The sequence below is a fragment of the Drosophila kikkawai genome, chromosome 2R (assembly GCF_030179895.1).
Source record: "Drosophila kikkawai strain 14028-0561.14 chromosome 2R, DkikHiC1v2, whole genome shotgun sequence".
Taxonomy (NCBI): domain Eukaryota; kingdom Metazoa; phylum Arthropoda; class Insecta; order Diptera; family Drosophilidae; genus Drosophila; species Drosophila kikkawai.
Window position 1 is genome coordinate 5,010,083 of NC_091729.1, and position 21,797 is coordinate 5,031,879.

Here is a 21,797-nt window from a genome sequence, read left to right on the forward strand (position 1 = left end):
CTTTTTGAAATCTGGATACTTAAGTACCGGTGCCTCAGTTATGATTCTCTTTAACTTTTCAAATGCAATCATATAGTTGGGTTCCTTAATATCAATCTTAGCATCCTTTTTAAGGCATTTAATCAATGGATAAGCTACTTGGGAGAAATCCTTTATGAACTTTCGATAATACCCAGCGATTCCTAGGAAGGCTCTAATTTGCTTAACGTTTCTCGGAATTTTAATCTGAAGAATGCTTTTAACTTTTTCTGGGTTGGGTTTTACTCCTTCGGGGGTTAAAACATGACCCAAAAACTGAGTTTCTTTTGAAAAAAATTTGCATTTGTTGATTTGGATCTTAAGATTTGCTTCAGAGAGTTTTTTGAATATTGTGTGAATATGGCCAATATGTTCTGAAAAACTGGTGGAAAAAATAAGAACGTCATCAAGATAGACGACACAAATTCTATTTATTTCTTCTTTTAAGACTGTGTTTATGAGACGTTGAAATGTGGCAGGAGCGTTTTTGAGCCCAAATGGCATCCGATTAAACTCGTAGTGGCCGTGAGGGGTTGAAAACGCTGTCTTTTCCCTATCTTGTTCCTGAACAAGAATTTGGTGAAAGCTTTTCGCGAGATCTATAGTAGAAAAATATTGTGCTCTTCCTAACTTATCCAACATACCTTCTATATTTGGGATAGGAAATTTATCGTCTACTGTGTTTTCATTCAATTTGCGATAATCAATGACTATACGCCATTTTTTTATTCCACTGCTATCAGTTTTTTTGGGTACAAGCCATAAAGGGGCATTATATGGGGAATTGCTCTTACGTATTATTCCCTGTTGAAGCATTTCCTCAATTTGTCTATATATTTCTTGCTCATGTATTTGAGGATATCTATAAATCTTGCAGTATACAGGTTTATCCACTACTGTTTTTATCTGATGCTCGATAATATTTGTATTGCTAAGACTCTGACCTTCAAGAAATATTAATGTTTTGTATCTATTTAAAATTTGAGTTAGAGCCGTGTTTTCCTCTTGATTTAAATCATTGAAAAGAATTTTCTGTATACTATTATCTAAATTGATTGGTTCAATTTGATTTACCTCATCAGAGTATGGTGAACTATCATGAAATTGAATATTATTATTATTGATTGTAATGGTATTTTGGTGAAAATCAATAACTGCATTTAATGGCTTCAGAATGTTTTGCCCTATTATCGCATCAAACGATTTGTTATGAAATGTTGTCAATTTCCAACTCATTGTGGCATCTTCTTTAAATTCAAGAGGCAAATCCGTTATAATCTCTTGCGTTATTAGTGATTTTGAATTTAAAGATGAAAATGATATTGGATGACACAAAGTTCTTCGAGGATATTGTACCAATTTATTTTTATCTAACATGGAAGTTGTTGAACCGGTATCAATCAAGGCTGTGATTATTTCATTGTTTAAAGTTAACTTGATCAAGGGAAGTGATTTTTCGAGGCAATTATATGAAAATTTGCATGGCAAGAACAGTTATTTTGCTCAGACATCAATTCAGAAGTAAAGTCTTGATCTTGATTATCATTTTCAAATTGGCAACAATTATTTTTATCTACTTCGACATGATCGATTTCCATTTTTGAAATATGGCTTTGTTGACTTGTACAGTTCTGATTTGAATTTAAATTTTGTGTTCCTGATCGAAAGTTTCCAGAATTAGCTTTTACATTATGGAAATTGTTATTGTTTCTTGCATTCTGATTTTGGTTATTATAATTTGGTTTGTAAGATCGGTCTCTTTGATAATTTGTATTATTATTTTGATATTGATAGTTTTGATTTTGAGTTCTAATAAGACCTTCGGTTTCTAATAAATCGAAAGCTTCTCTTAAACTTTTTACATTTCTATTTATTACGACTGAAGCTAAATTTACATCGATATTTTTTAAGAATGTTCTTAGTATAGCTTCTTCAACATTTTTGGGACTAAACTCAGAATGCTTTACATTATCATATTCATATTTTTCATTAATCTTACACATTATACTTCTCAAAGATTTAAAATATTCAGTAATGTCGTTTTTGTTACTTAGCATCAACGATTCTTGGTAAAGTTGATTATAAGACTCCTTTACGCCAAAATTTCGAATAAGAATCGTCTTGACGTCATCCCAAGATGGCTCTGCATTCTCGATGGTTCTCACAACATGTAGAGCTTCGCCTTGAATTTTGTTGAGGATGATGCGGCGAAAGACGTAGACTCTTGCGGTAGATGTGGCAGGTAATAACTCAAGAGCCATCTCCACTTCACGAATAAATGATGATAGAGCCCTTGAGTTGTCTCCTTTGTACTCGTGAATTTGGTGGGCATCCTTAAGAATGTCCCCAAACGTTAAGGTAAACTCGTTTGCCATCGCTATTAAAGCAAAGTTATCGGTTGAGTTCTTTAGAACTAGTTGTGATAGTTCTCGTCGTTAATCGATGCCAATGGTTCTTCAGAACTTGTAATGGAACCAATTCTGAACAGAATAAGTTCGCTCCGAGATGCTGGTATGTGTGTGCAATTGTTGGTTTAGACACACATTCACATATACATACATACAGAGATGAGTGCCGGCACGCTGCATAGAACATGTACAATATGCTTCCAGGTTATACACGAAGTTGTACGAAATGCAGCAAATATCCGATGCACAAAAACGCTTGGTTGGTTTTTGTTATTCTGTACACACTTTTGCGAATCTCCTTGTCAAAGCCGGTATGTTTTGACAAAACGTGCCTCTTCAGAGGTTATGTGTCTTTTGCACGAGGTAGGTATGTATGTATGGGATTACATACGAGCACAAATTCGCTCAATACCGCACTTAAGTGGGCACTTCAATGTTTTTGGTTACTCCGTCGACTGCGCCAGTTTTGTTACCGTATTTCGGTTAACATTTTAATTGAATTAGAACACAATTGAATGTTTTTAGCTGGTATAACTCCGTTTATTAAACTCTTTGTAGTTGCTTCGCTCACGTTCGATTTGGTTGTGTCCCCTTGAGAGAGCTTTTGAGATCTAGATCGAGAAGAAAAGCTCTCACTGTTAAATGTAGGCGAAGAGAGAAATAGAGCTTCGGCTACATAACGCGCGCGCGCGCACGACCTACGAACAGTCACACTGGCCGCACGACGACAGGGCACACTAGCGGAGGCAAAACCCCGGCCAGTGAGCTGGCCACACTAGGGCCTCGCCGAGCCCTATATAAAGCGCGCCACGGCACTGGAGAAGTCACTCAGTCGCTGATTGCGATTGTAATCACCCAAGCAGCCAAGTCACTTTTTCTGGAACCAGGTACGCCCAGGTTCCAACCAATACATTGTAGTTAGTCGTAGTCTTCCCCGCTAACCCTCCTCCCCCCCTCTGCTGACTTTCGAGTCCAAATCGTTGCCGACTTTCGGGTCCACGCTCTGCTGACTTTCGAGTCCAAAACACTGCTGACTTTCGACTCCAATCTCTGCTGACTTTCGAGTCCAATCTCTGCTGACTTTCGAGTCCAATTCTCTCTGCCGACTTTCGAGTCCAAAACACTGCCGACTTTCGAGTCCAATTCTCTCTGCTGACTTTCGAGTCCAATTCTCTCTGCTGACTTTCGAGTCCAAAACACTGCCGACTTTCGAGTCCAATTCTCTCTGCTGACTTTCGAGTCCAAAACACTGCTGACTTTCGAGTCCAATTCTCTCTGCTGACTTTCGAGTCCAAAACACTGCCGACTTTCGAGTCCAATTCTCTCTGCTGACTTTCGAGTCCAAAACACTGCTGACTTTCGAGTCCAATTCTCTCTGCTGGACTTTGTTTTCCTCATTGATGATATCATGTTGCGCCTGTGTGGCGATTTTAAAGAACTCTTTGAGTTTGTTGCCTCGGAGTGAAAGGTCCTTTTTCTACCAGGGTGGCATGGTCCTCTTCCTCGTGTCCGATATAGGGAGAGGGTCTCTAGGGACTTTTCTATGTTTTCTACCATTCTACCATGCCCGAAGAGATCGCGAGCCGTGTAGCGATAGTCTCCTCGAACTTTCCCCAGTTAGTATTCTGGGGGTTCCTGAAGACTGATTGTTTTGGAGAGTGTTCGAATGCGTATTAGAGTCGTATGTACTTATGATTTGAGAAGGATGGTCTCTCAGGGACTCTCCCTTCTGATACCAAAGTACCTTGTCCCCTTACACGTTTGAGGAGGTGGGACCTACAAAGGTGTGTTGGCTAAGAGTATAAAGTCTAAGAGTGACTCACCTCTGTCGTTTATGTCGGGGTTTCCCCATACGCAGTGGTGCGCGTTGGCGTCTGCACCCACGAGCAGTTGCTGGTCTTTTGGGCTGGCTTCTACCAGGCTCATAAGTTCTTCTGGTGGGGCCGTCCTTTCGTGTGTCATGTAGCAGGAAGCTACCAAAAGGCGTTTTTTTCCGCTCTCTAGCATCACCACGGTTAGCTGTAATGAGACATAAGGTTAACGTGTAGACCCTTCCGTACAAGTACGGCGGTTCTATTCCTGCTTACCGTTGGTGGAGGGAGCAAATTGTAATTTGCGGACTTCAGTCCGGCGATGGTATTGCCTGAGGCGATCCATGGCTCCTGGACCAAAGCTATGTCGGCGGATCCTTGCTCCATGGCTATGAGGAGTTCCGCCGACGCGACCTTGCTCTTATGGAGGTTGAGCTGCAGCACTGTAAATGTCATGGGTACTGGGGCACCTCCATACGACTGGTTGACTACTACGGTCAGGTCACCGTCCTCTCCTTCGTCGGGCTCATCCAGCGTCATTCCCTGGGCGGCATCCACGATGGTTTCCAGACCTAGGTCCTTCTCCACCACGCCTGCCTTCATGGTGTGAACAGCATTATCCCCTGAATGGCGCATTTTGCGGCCACGCCCCACGCCATCTTCCCGTATCTCGGATAGAGGATGTCCTCTACCTCCTTGTTTATCTGGAGGACACCCCCCTTGGGTTATGGGGTCGCAACGTGCAGAACCTTCTAGTCCGCGGGAGCTTTAGCTCCCGGTCCGCTTGGATTGCGACGGGGAAGAGTACCTTCGCTTTTGGAGTGGATGGGAGTAGCTTCGGGTTCACCACCTCTAGCTTGGCTCCCTCCAACAGCGCAGCGATTTTGACCCCATTTAGCCACCCAGCGCTATCGAAGGTGGGCATGGGAGTTTCGGTATCTTTCTCCATCCGTGCGTACAATGACTCAACGAGCCGCAAATGTAGCATCTTCCAGCATCGTCGTTTGGTCACCTCACCGACTTTTGCGTTTTTTTTTTTTAGCTTATTCGCCATTTGGGAGGGCCTGCCTCCTTAGAGCCGCGTTGACGCTATCTCCCCGGTGCGTCCATAGAGGCGCTTTCGGCTGAGCGTTGCGTTTGGTTGGCAAGCGTCTTCTCCAAATTGTTGGCGAATCCGCCAGTCGATCTCATGTGGGGGAGTTTGGCGAAGTGAGGCCTCCCCTCAGCGATCTTCTCGTCAGAATTCAAAGTTGAATTTTCTTTCGTTTTTTTCATCATACCAAGAAAAAGGGTAAATTGGTCGACTTTCAGGTAATATAACACAAAAACCATAAAAGCAATGGTTATGGTTTTTTCTTTAAATGATAGATACATTCATAAACTATTAAAGAACCTAAAAAACGGCACTTTGGTTTGGGCTTGTACAGGTAAATCGCTACCTGCCAGGTGTCAATTTTTTCACCTTTTTTTTTGCAAAAATCCTCCATCTGAACCCTCCCCGAGGGTGCCGGCTGGGCAATGGGCACTGTATTAGCCCGGACAGGGGTAATGCATTGCTGCTTGCCCCGTCCGCGATAATACAGTGTCTGCCCTAAAAAGCCTAAGGAATTGAGCCGTTAGCCATGGGTGGAGGTGCCTGGCGGAAGGCATAAAACGCAAGTGGGTGGTACCCCTGAAAAAGAAACCATTCTGGAGGGTTTAAAGAAAGAAACCAGGACTGGGATGGACTGGGACCGCTACCACCGGCGGGCACGGGGGGGAGCAATCCTCTCTGCGTGTCGCCAGCGGTTACACCTCTGATGTGACGGGAGCAGGTCATGTCAGTTGCAACGCTACTGCCGAAAAAACTACGCAGGGGAAGTTGAGCCGCTCACGTGCCATAGTCGATACAGACCTTGAGAGCGTGCAGCTTCTCCACTCACCGAAACCAGGCACCAGCTCCCAGCGCAGGGACGGGCCAAAGCGGTCAAGCGAGGGAATGAAGGCCAAGGCGATGTACAAGGCTGCCCTCCGCATCCAGGATCTCCCCAGAGGAGAAGGCAAAGCTTACCTGGGCTGAGGAGAAAATCGCTCGGGGGAGGCTTCACTTCGCTAAACTCCCCCACATGAGTTCAACTGGCGGATTTGCCAACAAGGTGGAGGAGACGCTTGCCAACAAAAGGTAACGCTCAACCGAAAGCGCCTCTATGGACGCACCGGGGAGCAAGCGGCAACGCAGGCCTAAGGAGGCAGGCCCTCCTCAAATGGCGAAAAAGCCCCAAAATACCGCAAAAGTCAGTGAGGTGACCAAACGACACTTCATCGTGGCCCTCATTGACAGAAGCGATGAAGCCGGCAAAATGACCGAGGCGGAGTGGAAGATGGTGCATGCGCGGCTCGTTGAGTCATTGTGCGCACGGATGGAGGATGATCCCGAAGTTCCCATGCCCACCTTCGATGGCGCTGGGTGGCTAAATGGGGTCAAAATCCTAAAGTGCATGGATGACCCGACGAGAAAGTGGCTGACGCAAGTGGTCTTCCAGTTGGAGTCGCTGTGGGAGGGAGCCAAGATAGAGGTGGTGGACCGGGAGCTAATCCCATCCACTCCAAAAGCGAAGGTACTCTTCCCCATCGCAATCCAAGCGGACCGGGCGCTGAAGCTGCTGCAGCGTCAGAACCCGGATATCCCAACCGCGGACTGGAAGGTTCTGCACGTTGCGGCCCCATCACCCAAAGAGGGGGGGCAAAGTGCAGTCCTCCAGATAAACAAGGAGGCAGAGGACATCCTTTATCCCAGATACGGGAAGATGACGTGGGGCATGTGTAGCGTATACCTGCGCCTCAAAAAGCGCCACCACTGGGATAAGGTTGCTCACACCCTGATGTGGTGGAGAAGGACCTAGGTCTGGATAGTGGATGCCGACCGGAAAATGACGCTGGATGAGTCCGACGAAGGAGAGGACGGTGACCTGACCGTAGTAGTCAACCCGTCGTATGGAGGTGAGGCCAGTACCCATGACACTAAGTGTGCTACAGCTCAACCTCCATAAGAGCAAGGTCGCGTCGGCGGAACTCCTCATAGCCATGGAGCAAGGATCCGCCGACATAGCTTTGGTCCAGGAGCCATGGATCGCCTCAGGCAATGCCATCGCCGGACTGAAGTCCGCAAATAACAATTTGCTCCATCCACCAATGGTAAGCAGGAATAAAACCGCCGTACTTGTACGGAAGGGTCTACACGCTAACCTTATGTCTCACTACAGCTCTGATGACCTGACCGTGGTGATGCTAGAGAGCGGGAAAAAGCGCCTTTTGGTAGCTTCCTGCTACATGGCACACGACAGGACGGCCCTACCAGAAGAACTCATGAGCTTGGTAGAAGCCAGCCCGAAGGACCAGAAACTGCTCATGGGTGCAGACACCAACGCGCACCACTGCGTATGGGGTAGCCCCGACATAAACGACAGAGGTGAGTCCCTCTTAGACTTTATACTCTCAACCAACCTGAGTACAGAAAACGTGGGGGAGGAACACACCTTTGTAGGTCCCACCTCCTCAAACGTGCTAGATCTTACTCTTGTAAGGGGACAAGGTAGTTTGGTATCAGAATGGAGAGTCCTTGAGAGACCAGATCTCAGATCATAAGTACATACGGTTCCAATACGCATTCGAACACTCTCCAAAACAATCAGTCTTCAGGAACCCCCGGAATACTAACTGGGGAAAGATCAAGGAGACTATCGTGACACGGCTCGCGATATCTCCGGGCATAGTAGAATCCGCGGAAGACATAAAAAAGTCCCTAGAGAACCTCTCCAAAGAACTGCTGGATGCGTACCACGTATCATGCCCTATATCGGACACGAGAAAGAGGACCATGCCACCCTGGTGGAATAAGGACCTTTCACTCCGACGCAACAAACTTAAAGAATTCTTCAAAATCGCCAAGCCGGCGAAAGATGACATCATCAATGAGGAATACAAAGTCCTACTTAAAGACTACAAGAAGGAAATACGCAAGGCGCAGAGAAACTCATGGAGAAACTTCTGCTCCAATATAGAGACTGACCCGGAAACGGCTAGACTCCGGAAGCTGCTATCGAAGCAGCCAACCATACAGAGTCAGCTCAAACGCGAAGACGGACAGTGGACTGAGGGCAGCGAAGAGGCCCTAACAGCACTAATGCACGCGCATTTCCCAGGATGCACTGAGGTACCCGATGCAAATACCAGGACCTAGCAACTGGAGTAGAGCACCTCCCAAAAGGTTTAATATCCTCTGGTATAATCCACTGGGCTATAGACTCCTTTGCGAGGATAAAAGCACCAGGACCAGATGGAATATTCCCAGCCATGCTGCAGGTGACCAAGGACGTGATCACCCCATGGCTTTACGCAATATATACAGCTTGTTTAAGCACTGGCTATATCCCTATCCAATGGAGGACCTCTCGGATTGTCTTCCTGCCCAAAGCAGGAAAGTGCTGCCACATGAGCCCCAAGGATTACAGACCGATAAGCCTCACCTCATTCCTACTTAAAACTCTGGAAAAGCTACTGGACCTATACATCAGGAACGATGTAGGGAGACACGAAGGGGAAATCAGTGGAGACGGCACTGCATTCGTTGGTAGCCACCATTGAGAGAGCCCTAAACAATAAGGAGTATGCACTTGGAGTGTTCGTGGATATATCCGGGGCATTCAACAACGTTAGCACGGACGCAATAATGGATCGCCTAGAAGCGACCAACTCATCCCCCGCTATCAATTTGTGGATAAAAAATCTTCTAAGTTGCCGGCGGGTACAATCAGATTGGGGCACCGCTTCCGTGGTGAGAGGAGCGCACAGAGGCACGCCGCAAGGTGGGGTTCTGTCGCCCCTCCTATGGAATCTGGTGGTAGACGACCTAATCAAGAGATTCGAGAGGAAGATAACAGCTTATGCGGATGACATAAGCATAATTAACACGGGAGTCTGTCCATCGACCCTCAGCTCGATCATGGAAACAACACTCAGGGAGATATGTGAGTGGGCGGAGAAGGTAGGACTCGATATCAATGCGGATAAGACGGACCTTATTCTCTGCACCAAGAGATACAAGGTGCCGCAATGGATCCCCCCGAAAATTAACAAAACCAGGCTGACCCCGAAAACACAAGTCAAATACCTCGGCATTGTACTTGACAGCAAGCTGACGTGGAGAGCAAATGTATTAGAGAGGATAAAAAAGGCCACCATAGGGCTATACGCATCCAAGAAGATGCTTAGCAGCACATGGGGCCTCTCACCCGCTCTAATGCATTGGGTCTACATATCGGTGGTGCGTCCTACTCTGCTGTATGGAGACTTAGTGTGGTGGCAAGCCACGGAGAAGAAAACGTATAATAAGCTTATGGAGAGAACCCAGCGGCAGGCACTGCTCTGCATATCAGGGGCGCTGAGGTCAACCCCCACAAAAGCACTCGAAACCATAATCGGCATATATCTCCTAGATATCCAAGTGCAACTGACAGCAGGAAAGGCGGCACAACGTCTGGTTGCATCAGGAAACTGGTCGCTACAAGGTTTCGGGCACAGTTCAATTGGTCGACACATGAGCAGTACATCTGACTACATGATACCCAGAACGTGCCCGGATGTAAACACAACAGTATTCATGGGACCAAATGACTGGAAGTCAGGCCAGGACTCTGCTCAACACCTCAATATATACACCGACGGCTCCAAGATGGAAGGAGGAGTTGGAGCGGGTATATACTGTTCAGACCCTGAAATGAGGCTGTCGTATAAGCTACCAAGCTACTGCAGTATATTCCAGGCGGAAGTATTCGCCATCAGGAAAGCAGCAGAGTTTGCGCAGAGCATAAACCGTCCACATGAGGCGGTCAATTTGTTCGTAGACAGTCAAGCGGCGATAAGATCCATGCAATCATCAGCGGTCAGTTCCAAAAATGTACTGGCAAGCAGGGAGTCACTAGATAGCCTAAGCACGACTAAGTCAAAAAATCATGTGCAAAGAACACAACGAGAAACTCACACACTACGTGCTGCATCTTCCGCGGAAGGACTGCAGAATGTTAGTGGGTATTCTTACAGGTCACTGCCTGTCTGCTGCACATGCAGTGAAGCTGGGTATTACGGACAACGCCAAATGCCGGAAATGTGATGAATCCGAGGCAATCGAAACCTTGGAGCATCTAATTTGCAAATGTCCGGCCCTAACGAGGGCAAGAATGAGATACCTAGGCTCTCCAGTTCTGGCATCGCTAGAAGATGCCTCCAGGAGAAAGCCAGGTGAACTCCTTGCCTTTGCGAAAAACACCTTGATATTCAAGGATCTCGAAACCCGCATAAATAGTCTCTAGGTCCATCCAGGAGTTTCCCCGGATAGCTATGGGCCATATTGGCCTATGTGTGGCCCCTCGAAAGTTAATAAATAATCATACTTCACCATCATAGATTCCAAGTTTTTTTGTGGCTGCCCTGGGGCCTGCTGAGCGTTAACTGAGTTCGAGGGGAGTGCATACCTGTTCGAAGAGCTTTGGCGTAGGAGATGCCCGTGGGGCATTTAGCGGACCCAAAGAGGATCTGGCTGCATTGGCATAAAATACATCTGGAGTAGTTTTTGAATTATAATACACATTTTGTGTATTTTGTTTGCGTGTAGCTGTCGCTCTTCGCATGCGACTCTTCAGCTCCTTGTAGACCACACAGCCTTTGTCGTTAGCTGTATGGTTTCCTCCACAGTTTCCACATTTTTTCGTATTGGCGTGTTCTTTGTTCGCAGGGCAGTGTGCGGAATTGTGGAAGTCTCCACAGACTACGCAGACTGACCGAAGGGTGCAGTATGTCCTTGTATGTCCATACTCCTGGCAATTTATGCATTGCACAGGACCGTTGCGTTTGTGCGGTTCTTCCACGGTGATTCTTCGATGAGTAGGAACTGCACCTTGTAGATCAGGTGAACTTCATTCTTCTTTAAGGTTTTACTCTCTGGCTCCAGTTTGACTTTGAAAAGTGGTTGCGGCTTTTTTATTTGTTGATAATGTTGCTAACATTCTTGGCAAAGAAACCCTTGCCTTTCAGGGCTTTTAGTATCTCAGAGGGGGCGACGTCTGGTTCAATTCCTTTCAGCACTACTTGCAGTCCCTTGCTGCTTTTTAGTTGGTTGGTGTAAGATTTCTTTTTTGATTCTTCCAGGTATTTAGACACAGCCCGGAAGTGTTCTTCTGATTTGGTTTGCACTTTGGTTTCGCAAATGTTCCCTTTAACAACATGAAAGTTTTCGGCCCCGACTAGCGCAACAATTTTGTTGACCAGGGCGTTTGAACTTTTCTCCCTAATATAAATAGGTGGGGGTTTTGTCTGTTTTTGAGTCTCCTGCTCCGCCACTGCTTGGCCATTCTCATCAGCTGCTAGCGGGGAAAATCTGTTGGAGTTGGTTGGGTCGTAGCTTTTGGTGACATGGTTGATCTTAGGTTTGTTACCAACCGTGTTATGTGGGCTGAGCTAACCCTTAATTTGAATGTAGCGATCCATGCCAGTCTGTATGGCCGGAATCGCTTGTTGCTTATCGGAGATTACAGTTTTTGTTACCATTGAATTTGGCGCTGCGGCCGTTGGCACCGATTTCGCAATATTTATTTATTTATTTATTTATTTCGCCAACGGTCAACCTTAACTGGCTACTTAACTAAAAAACTTAACTTACTGACATTGGTTATAGATAGATAAAGAAGAAATTCCTTCTTAATTAAAGCCCTTGGTAGGCAAGGGTCCAGTCGCATATTTGGCGGATTTTGGCTCATTTAAAGCATAATTCGTTCGACAAATACGCAAGAAAAAAGGCTCAAATGTTCTTAAGTGCCTACTAGGAACAGAAAAATGTATACATCTAAGCAATGCAGGACAATCGATTTTGCACGAAATAATGTCGAAAATGACAAGTAAACTAGTAACGATTCTTCTATCGTGTAAAGATGACAAGTGCACAAGACGACATTTAGCGGAATAGGAGGGAATTGGTTCATGGAAATTCAGGGAATTAAGGGCAAATCAAAGAAACTTCTTCTGAATACGTTCTAGGCGGTGCGAATGAACGGATCCAGTCGGGTTCCAAATAAACGACGCGTATTCAAGCTTAGACCTAACAAAAGAAAAAAATAAGCTGAGCTTGGTGTACGGGTCAGTGAATTGAGCCGCATTACGCTTTATGAACCCATACATAGCATACGCTTCCGGAACTATATAGTTTATATGGTCAATGAATAGGAATTTGGCATCAAACATAACTCCCAAATCAAGTGCTTCAGTCTTGCAGGCAAGGAGGCAGGAATCGATCGTGTAGGGAAAAAGGGAATTGTTGAGCCTTTTGCTGTATGTGACAGTAAAACATTTGGACAGGTTTAAGGGCAGCTTATTCCGAGAGCACCAATCTCCAACTCTAGCCAAATCATCCTGAAGCATATTGCTATTCAGGACAGAACTTACAGACTTGAAAATTTCAGATCATCGGCAAACAATAAAAATTCCGAGCTCTTAATGCATTGGCCAATGTCGTTTATATATAAAATAAAAAGAAAAGGGCCCAAGGCACTCCCCTGAGGAAGGCCAGATGTCGATATATACGGACTCGAAGAATGATTATTGCACACCACTCTATACCAACGGCCATCTAAGTATGATCTTATCCAATTCAGCATTGATGAATGGAAGCCAATTTTTTCGAGCTTAGCCAACAAAGCACTATGGCAGGCCTTATCAAATGCTTTAGCAAAGTCAGTGTGTGACGCTGCGCGCACAAAACAAATAAATAAAAATAGTCAGTAAGAAACACAAAGAAATGTAAAACAAAAAGAAACTGAAGTAGCCACAAGAATGGAATAAAAAATAATAAAATAAAAATAGTCGGTAAGAAACACAAAGAAATGTAAAACAAAAAGAAACTGAAGTAACCACAAGAATGGAATCAAAGAAACCAAAAAGTATGAAGTAAACACAAAAGAACTGAAATACGAAAGACTTAAATAAAACAAACTCGAAAAGAGAGAAAAGGAAAGACGCACTCGACTTTGAATCAAAAGCGCGCGAGTTTTGTTACCGTATTTCGGTTAACATTTTAATTGAATTAGAACACAATTGAATGTTTTTAGCTGGTATAACTCCGTTTATTAAACTCTTTGTAGTTGCTTCGCTCACGTTCGATTTGGTTGTGTCCCCTTGAGAGAGCTTTTGAGATCTAGATCGAGAAGAAAAGCTCTCACTGTTAAATGTAGGCGAAGAGAGAAATAGAGCTTCGGCTACATAACTTCCCCATCGCTTAAATTAGGACTATCTTGGGTTTTACAATTCGTTTGTATACATATGTGTTTGGGATTTAATTATGGTAAACTATGTTACATTTGGAGTCTGATATTTCTTCTTTCTTTTAATGTTGGAGCTGTGTACATTATTTAAATTAAATTTTCTATATTTCGGTTCATTTTTGTGTCTTAAGGACTTATAGTTTTTTATATATCCTTCATTTCTAGTTTCTTCAAAATTTTCTCTTTTTTTATTTAAAAATGTAATGTAATGTTCCTTATATTTTAGAATATTATTATATATAACTTTTTTGTCACAATTTCCATATTCAACATTCATTGGCGTATTTTGTATTGCTGAGTGATAGTTTTTATTATAATATTCTATAGCTTTGCTAACTTTATCTTTTATTAATAGATCTTTGTTCTCAAGGTATAAGATTCTTATCTTTTCGGTTAGAGTATTATGAAATCGTTCAACGTCTGCATTGCCAGTGTGACTGTTCGTTTTCACAAAATGGACTTCTATATTCTCATTTCTTAAGTATTCTTTTATGTTTATACTATTAAATTCATTGTCGGTTATTAATTTTTCAAAGTTTCCTCTTTGGGACTTGTACGAGCGTATTTTTTCTATTATAGTTTGATTATTACGATCCTCAAGATAGAAGGCAGAAGCAAATTTTGAAAATCGGTCGATAAAAGTTAGAAAATTACATTTAGAATTTGTGTAGATATCCATATGAACAATTTTTTTTATATCGTTTGGTGTTTCTGTGTATTTGAATTTTTCTTTTACTGGGTTCCTATCATATTTACACCGATTACAGATGTCACAATTGTTGATATACTTTTGAATGTAATGTTGAAGTTTTGGGAAGTAAATATTTTTTTTTAAGCTTTGGTAATTTTCATTTATACCCGAATGACCAGTATCAAATTTATGGAATCGTTCAATTTCCTTATACACGTCTTCTTCGTTTTCAATGTCTTTTGCGTGAAATGAGCATTTTACAAATTTTACATTTTTATTGCCTTCGAAAATTTGTATAATTTTGTTTTGAAATTTATTGTATTGATGATCGTTATATTCACTGAATATTCCTACTTTGCCTTTTTTGATATGATTCTTCAAAATTTCTTCCATTCCATTTTCGAGATCATTTAAATTTAAATAAATTTTCTTATTTTTATTCTTATATTCGAACTCCATAGTTTTGTTATCTGTTAGAATGATTTGTATTTTAAATCTATTAACGACTGTTTCTAAATTACCTAAAATAGTTGTGTCCACAAAGTCTTCGGCCTGTGAATGTTGTGTACTAGAGTCATCAACATTGTTTTCTAAAGAGCTATAAGATTCAGCTGTATTTAGAGCACAAATTTCGTCGTTACTTATTCGACTTAAAAAATCAGCTACCTGGTTGTCCTTTCCTTTAATGTATGATACATTTATATTAAATTCGCTAAGCTTGACAAGCCATCTATAAAGTACTTCATTAAGTTCTTTTCCGTTATATTTAATTAGCAGCCACTTAAGTGGTTGATGATCGGACAAAATGTCGAACTTGACTCCATAGAGATATGGACGGAAATAAGCTGTTGCCCACACAATAGCTAGTAATTCCTTTTGTATAGAAGAATAGTTTTTCTCGTGGTCATTCAATGTCCTACTGGCATAGCAAATTGGATGACTATCTTGTTGCAGAACTGCGCCTAAAGCTATATTACTAGCATCAGTAATAAGTTGAAATTTCTTTTTGAAATCTGGATACTTAAGTACCGGTGCCTCAGTTATGATTCTCTTTAACTTTTCAAATGCAATCATATAGTTGGGTTCCTTAATATCAATCTTAGCATCCTTTTTAAGGCATTTAATCAATGGATAAGCTACTTGGGAGAAATCCTTTATGAACTTTCGATAATACCCAGCGATTCCTAGGAAGGCTCTAATTTGCTTAACGTTTCTCGGAATTTTAATCTGAAGAATGCTTTTAACTTTTTCTGGGTTGGGTTTTACTCCTTCGGGGGTTAAAACATGACCCAAAAACTGAGTTTCTTTTGAAAAAAATTTGCATTTGTTGATTTGGATCTTAAGATTTGCTTCAGAGAGTTTTTTGAATATTGTGTGAATATGGCCAATATGTTCTGAAAAACTGGTGGAAAAAATAAGAACGTCATCAAGATAGACGACACAAATTCTATTTATTTCTTCTTTTAAGACTGTGTTTATGAGACGTTGAAATGTGGCAGGAGCGTTTTTGAGCCCAAATGGCATCCGATTAAACTCGTAGTGGCCGTGAGGGGTTGAAAACGCTGTCTTTTCCCTATCTTGTTCCTGAACAAGAATTTGGTGAAAGCTTTTCGCGAGATCTATAGTAGAAAAATATTGTGCTCTTCCTAACTTATCCAATATACCTTCTATATTTGGGATAGGAAATTTATCGTCTACTGTGTTTTCATTCAATTTGCGATAATCAATGACTATACGCCATTTTTTTATTCCACTGCTATCAGTTTTTTTGGGTACAAGCCATAAAGGGGCATTATATGGGGAATTGCTCTTACGTATTATTCCCTGTTGAAGCATTTCCTCAATTTGTCTATATATTTCTTGCTCATGTATTTGAGGATATCTATAAATCTTGCAGTATACAGGTTTATCCACTACTGTTTTTATCTGATGCTCGATAATATTTGTATTGCTAAGACTCTGACCTTCAAGAAATATTAATGTTTTGTATCTATTTAAAATTTGAGTTAGAGCCGTGTTTTCCTCTTGATTTAAATCATTGAAAAGAATTTTCTGTATACTATTATCTAAATTGATTGGTTCAATTTGATTTACCTCATCAGAGTATGGTGAACTATCATGAAATTGAATATTATTATTATTGATTGTAATGGTATTTTGGTGAAAATCAATAACTGCATTTAATGGCTTCAGAATGTTTTGCCCTATTATCGCATCAAACGATTTGTTATGAAATGTTGTCAATTTCCAACTCATTGTGGCATCTTCTTTAAATTCAAGAGGCAAATCCGTTATAATCTCTTGCGTTATTAGTGATTTTGAATTTAAAGATGAAAATGATATTGGATGACACAAAGTTCTTCGAGGATATTGTACCAATTTATTTTTATCTAACATGGAAGTTGTTGAACCGGTATCAATCAAGGCTGTGATTATTTCATTGTTTAAAGTTAACTTGATCAAGGGAAGTGATTTTTCGAGGCAATTATATGAAAATTTGCATGGCAAGAACAGTTATTTTGCTCAGACATCAATTCAGAAGTAAAGTCTTGATCTTGATTATCATTTTCAAATTGGCAACAATTATTTTTATCTACTTCGACATGATCGATTTCCATTTTTGAAATATGGCTTTGTTGACTTGTACAGTTCTGATTTGAATTTAAATTTTGTGTTCCTGATCGAAAGTTTCCAGAATTAGCTTTTACATTATGGAAATTGTTATTGTTTCTTGCATTCTGATTTTGGTTATTATAATTTGGTTTGTAAGATCGGTCTCTTTGATAATTTGTATTATTATTTTGATATTGATAGTTTTGATTTTGAGTTCTAATAAGACCTTCGGTTTCTAATAAATCGAAAGCTTCTCTTAAACTTTTTACATTTCTATTTATTACGACTGAAGCTAAATTTACATCGATATTTTTTAAGAATGTTCTTAGTATAGCTTCTTCAACATTTTTGGGACTAAACTCAGAATGCTTTACATTATCATATTCATATTTTTCATTAATCTTACACATTATACTTCTCAAAGATTTAAAATATTCAGTAATGTCGTTTTTGTTACTTAGCATCAACGATTCTTGGTAAAGTTGATTATAAGACTCCTTTACGCCAAAATTTCGAATAAGAATCGTCTTGACGTCATCCCAAGATGGCTCTGCATTCTCGATGGTTCTCACAACATGTAGAGCTTCGCCTTGAATTTTGTTGAGGATGATGCGGCGAAAGACGTAGACTCTTGCGGTAGATGTGGCAGGTAATAACTCAAGAGCCATCTCCACTTCACGAATAAATGATGATAGAGCCCTTGAGTTGTCTCCTTTGTACTCGTGAATTTGGTGGGCATCCTTAAGAATGTCCCCAAACGTTAAGGTAAACTCGTTTGCCATCGCTATTAAAGCAAAGTTATCGGTTGAGTTCTTTAGAACTAGTTGTGATAGTTCTCGTCGTTAATCGATGCCAATGGTTCTTCAGAACTTGTAATGGAACCAATTCTGAACAGAATAAGTTCGCTCCGAGATGCTGGTATGTGTGTGCAATTGTTGGTTTAGACACACATTCACATATACATACATACAGAGATGAGTGCCGGCACGCTGCATAGAACATGTACAATATGCTTCCAGGTTATACACGAAGTTGTACGAAATGCAGCAAATATCCGATGCACAAAAACGCTTGGTTGGTTTTTGTTATTCTGTACACACTTTTGCGAATCTCCTTGTCAAAGCCGGTATGTTTTGACAAAACGTGCCTCTTCAGAGGTTATGTGTCTTTTGCACGAGGTAGGTATGTATGTATGGGATTACATACGAGCACAAATTCGCTCAATACCGCACTTAAGTGGGCACTTCAATGTTTTTGGTTACTCCGTCGACTGCGCCAGTTTTGTTACCGTATTTCGGTTAACATTTTAATTGAATTAGAACACAATTGAATGTTTTTAGCTGGTATAACTCCGTTTATTAAACTCTTTGTAGTTGCTTCGCTCACGTTCGATTTGGTTGTGTCCCCTTGAGAGAGCTTTTGAGATCTAGATCGAGAAGAAAAGCTCTCACTGTTAAATGTAGGCGAAGAGAGAAATAGAGCTTCGGCTACATAACGCGCGCGCGCGCACGACCTACGAACAGTCACACTGGCCGCACGACGACAGGGCACACTAGCGGAGGCAAAACCCCGGCCAGTGAGCTGGCCACACTAGGGCCTCGCCGAGCCCTATATAAAGCGCGCCACGGCACTGGAGAAGTCACTCAGTCGCTGATTGCGATTGTAATCACCCAAGCAGCCAAGTCACTTTTTCTGGAACCAGGTACGCCCAGGTTCCAACCAATACATTGTAGTTAGTCGTAGTCTTCCCCGCTAACCCTCCTCCCCCCCTCTGCTGACTTTCGAGTCCAAATCGTTGCCGACTTTCGGGTCCACGCTCTGCCGACTTTCGAGTCCAAAACACTGCTGACTTTCGACTCCAATCTCTGCTGACTTTCGAGTCCAATCTCTGCTGACTTTCGAGTCCAATTCTCTCTGCCGACTTTCGAGTCCAAAACACTGCCGACTTTCGAGTCCAATTCTCTCTGCTGACTTTCGAGTCCAATTCTCTCTGCTGACTTTCGAGTCCAAAACACTGCCGACTTTCGAGTCCAATTCTCTCTGCTGACTTTCGAGTCCAAAACACTGCTGACTTTCGAGTCCAATTCTCTCTGCTGACTTTCGAGTCCAATTCTCTCTGCTGACTTTCGAGTCCAAAACACTGCCGACTTTCGAGTCCAATTCTCTCTGCTGACTTTCGAGTCCAAAACACTGCTGACTTTCGAGTCCAATTCTCTCTGCTGACTTTCGAGTCCAAAACACTGCCGACTTTCGAGTCCAATTCTCTCTGCTGACTTTCGAGTCCAAAACACTGCTGACTTTCGAGTCCAATTCTCTCTGCTGACTTACGAGTCCAACAACAAACTTCTCCGTGCCGACTTGCGAGTCCAACAACAACTTCTCCTCGCAGACTTACGAGTCCAACAACAAACTTCTCCTGGCCGACTTTCGAGTCCAAGCAACAACTTCTCCTTGTAGACTTACGAGTCCAACAACAAACTTCTCCTGGCAGACTTTCGAGTCCAAAACAACAACTTCTCCGTGCCGACTTGCGAGTCCAACAACAACTTCTCCTCGCAGACTTACGAGTCCAACAACAAACTTCTCCTGGCAGACTTCCGAGTCCAACAACACACTTCTCCGAGCCGACTTTCGAGTCCAACCACAACCTCTCCTAGCAGACTTTCGGGTCCGAACAACAACATCGCTGAGCCGACTTTCGAGTCCCTTTCCCTTCATCCAAGCCGACTGGCGCACCCAGGTGCCGGGCGACACACGGACCTGCGCGTCCGACAACCACCATCCGCCGTAGCCCCGATCGGAGCCAACATCTTCTCTTCTCCCTCTTCCCCAGGCACCAGCTGCCGCCGACGGCATCCCGACGTGAGAGGACCCTCCCAGACGCGAGGAGCCTACGCCCGTCCAGGAGCCCCGGATCTGATCTTTCCCGTCGCCCCGAACCAGCACAGCCCAGATCCTGATCAATTTACCTAACTGTAATATTCCGTCAATAAACCGTACCCTTACTCTTTACCGTATTTCCCTCTCGAGTTCTTTCTGGGGGGCAACGGATCGGGGAAAAATCTTTACAGCAACCACGCCTGAACCAAATAAATATATCTGCACAGCCCTGGACGTCCCGCTGACTACCCGTGGACGACAGGACGTTACAGATTGGCGCCCGAGCAGGTTGAAGTGGTTGTAAGTAAAAGATCTGATACCGTAGGAGTAATGTCGAGCTGGGTATACCTTGCATCAAAGAGTGAGCTAACGGAGTATGCAGAGGAATTCGGGCTAGACACCACAGGAAGGAGCGAAGATCTAAGGCGGTTACTAGCGGCTTTCGCGAAGAGAACGGATTACACGGAGGCAGCAGGACTAAAACTCGCAGAACTCACGGAAAAGTACAGGAAGAAGAAAAGTCCAGCAAGAAGCGCAACACCGGCGATCGTGGTAACAAGCGGAGAAGAGCGGACCGCCGAGTTACGACCAACAACGAGTGCGGCAGCAAGGGTCATAGCTGCTAAGGAAGGGGAGCAGAGGAACGACCACCGAGGAACAGTTACATCTAAAATGGAGGAGGTCAAAGAAAGGAAAGTAGAACGGAGAATGGAGACAGAAATTGTGGACCGAGTAAGAGGTTGGGGCATCCGGTACCAAGGAACAACGAACCCGCTGGAGTTTCTGAGCAAGATGGAACAATGGGCAGATGGGTACGGGATGCAGAAGGACCAGCTGATACAGACCATGCCATTTATACTGGAGGGGATCGCGTACGACTGGTGGAACACATCAAGGGCCAGGATAACAACATGGCAGCAACTGACATCAGAACTGCTGGAACATTTCCTACCGCCAAGATACGGGGAACAACTGGAGACCCAGATAGTGCAGCTGAAACAGCGGGAAACAGAGCCAGTAAGAGAGTACGCGATGAGTCTGAGGAAACTTATGCGGTTCACGAAACTGACGGAAGAGGAGAAACTCGACCGGGTGTACAAGAACTGCAGAAGTAAAATAAAGCTGTATACACGGAGGACGGGGTTCAACACCCTGACAGAGTTCCTCAGGCTGGCGGAGGAAGTGGAGGAGATAGAGGCGGCAGAGAACCTCACACAACAACTCCAACAGCCATACCAGCTCAGACCGGACATATGCATGCGCTGCGGAGGAACCGGGCATGCAGCGAGAACATGCACGAATACGCCGAGATTGTTCTGTTGGGTCTGCGGGAGAAACGGCACCCGGACAACAGAATGCTGCAGATCTGGACCGGGAAACGACAGAGGCCTGAGCAGATGAAGCTGGCGGCTCAGGCGACAAGAAATCCAGCTATAGAGGACGACCTAAGCTGTGACGGGTTCAGATCATAGCACGGATCGGAATCGGGAAGGGAACGGCACGCGGAGTGGTCGACACGGGGGCATCAAGAAGTGCGATCAGCAAAAACATGTACCAGGATCTAAGGGACCACGGAAGATGGTGGGGTACACGAGAGGAGATCACAGTCGCCAACGGAGCCCGACAAAGAGCCATAGGGAACTTCACAGCGGAGGTTAGCTTCGGAGGAAGATCGTTCACGATAACGTTCATGATACTAAAGAACGTGTCTGGAGGAATACTGTTGGGTATGGACTTTCTGGCAGGAGCGAACAGCATGCTGAGGTGCGGCAACCTGGAGCTGGATCTGGTATCGGCCATGGAGGAAACACCGACAAGGGAGGAAAAGGACACGATGGCAGAGAAGTCAGAAGAACCGTCAGAAGAGGAAGTGCAGCAGTTCCTGAACAAAAACAGGCAAGTATTCGAAGACATGAAGGGGGTAAGCAACGTCACCGAACACAAAATATACTTGAACGACGACAGACCGATCAAGCAGCGATACTACCCGCGAAATCCCAAGCAAAAAGCGGTCATCAACGAACAGGTA

At 43.6% G+C, this 21,797-nt stretch overlaps 1 protein-coding gene across 1 annotated transcript; it reads left to right on the forward strand.

The window, feature by feature from the left end:
* Positions 1–7,546: 7,546 nt before the first annotated feature.
* LOC121503190 (uncharacterized) lies at positions 7,547–19,885 on the forward strand. The gene is made up of 4 exons (XM_070284362.1): positions 7,547–7,685; positions 8,691–8,797; positions 18,368–18,590; positions 19,722–19,885. The coding sequence occupies exons 1-4, from the start codon at positions 7,547–7,549 to the stop codon at positions 19,859–19,861; spliced, it is 609 nt and encodes a 202-aa protein (XP_070140463.1). The 3' UTR covers positions 19,862–19,885.
* The last annotated feature ends 1,912 nt before the right edge of the window (positions 19,886–21,797 follow it).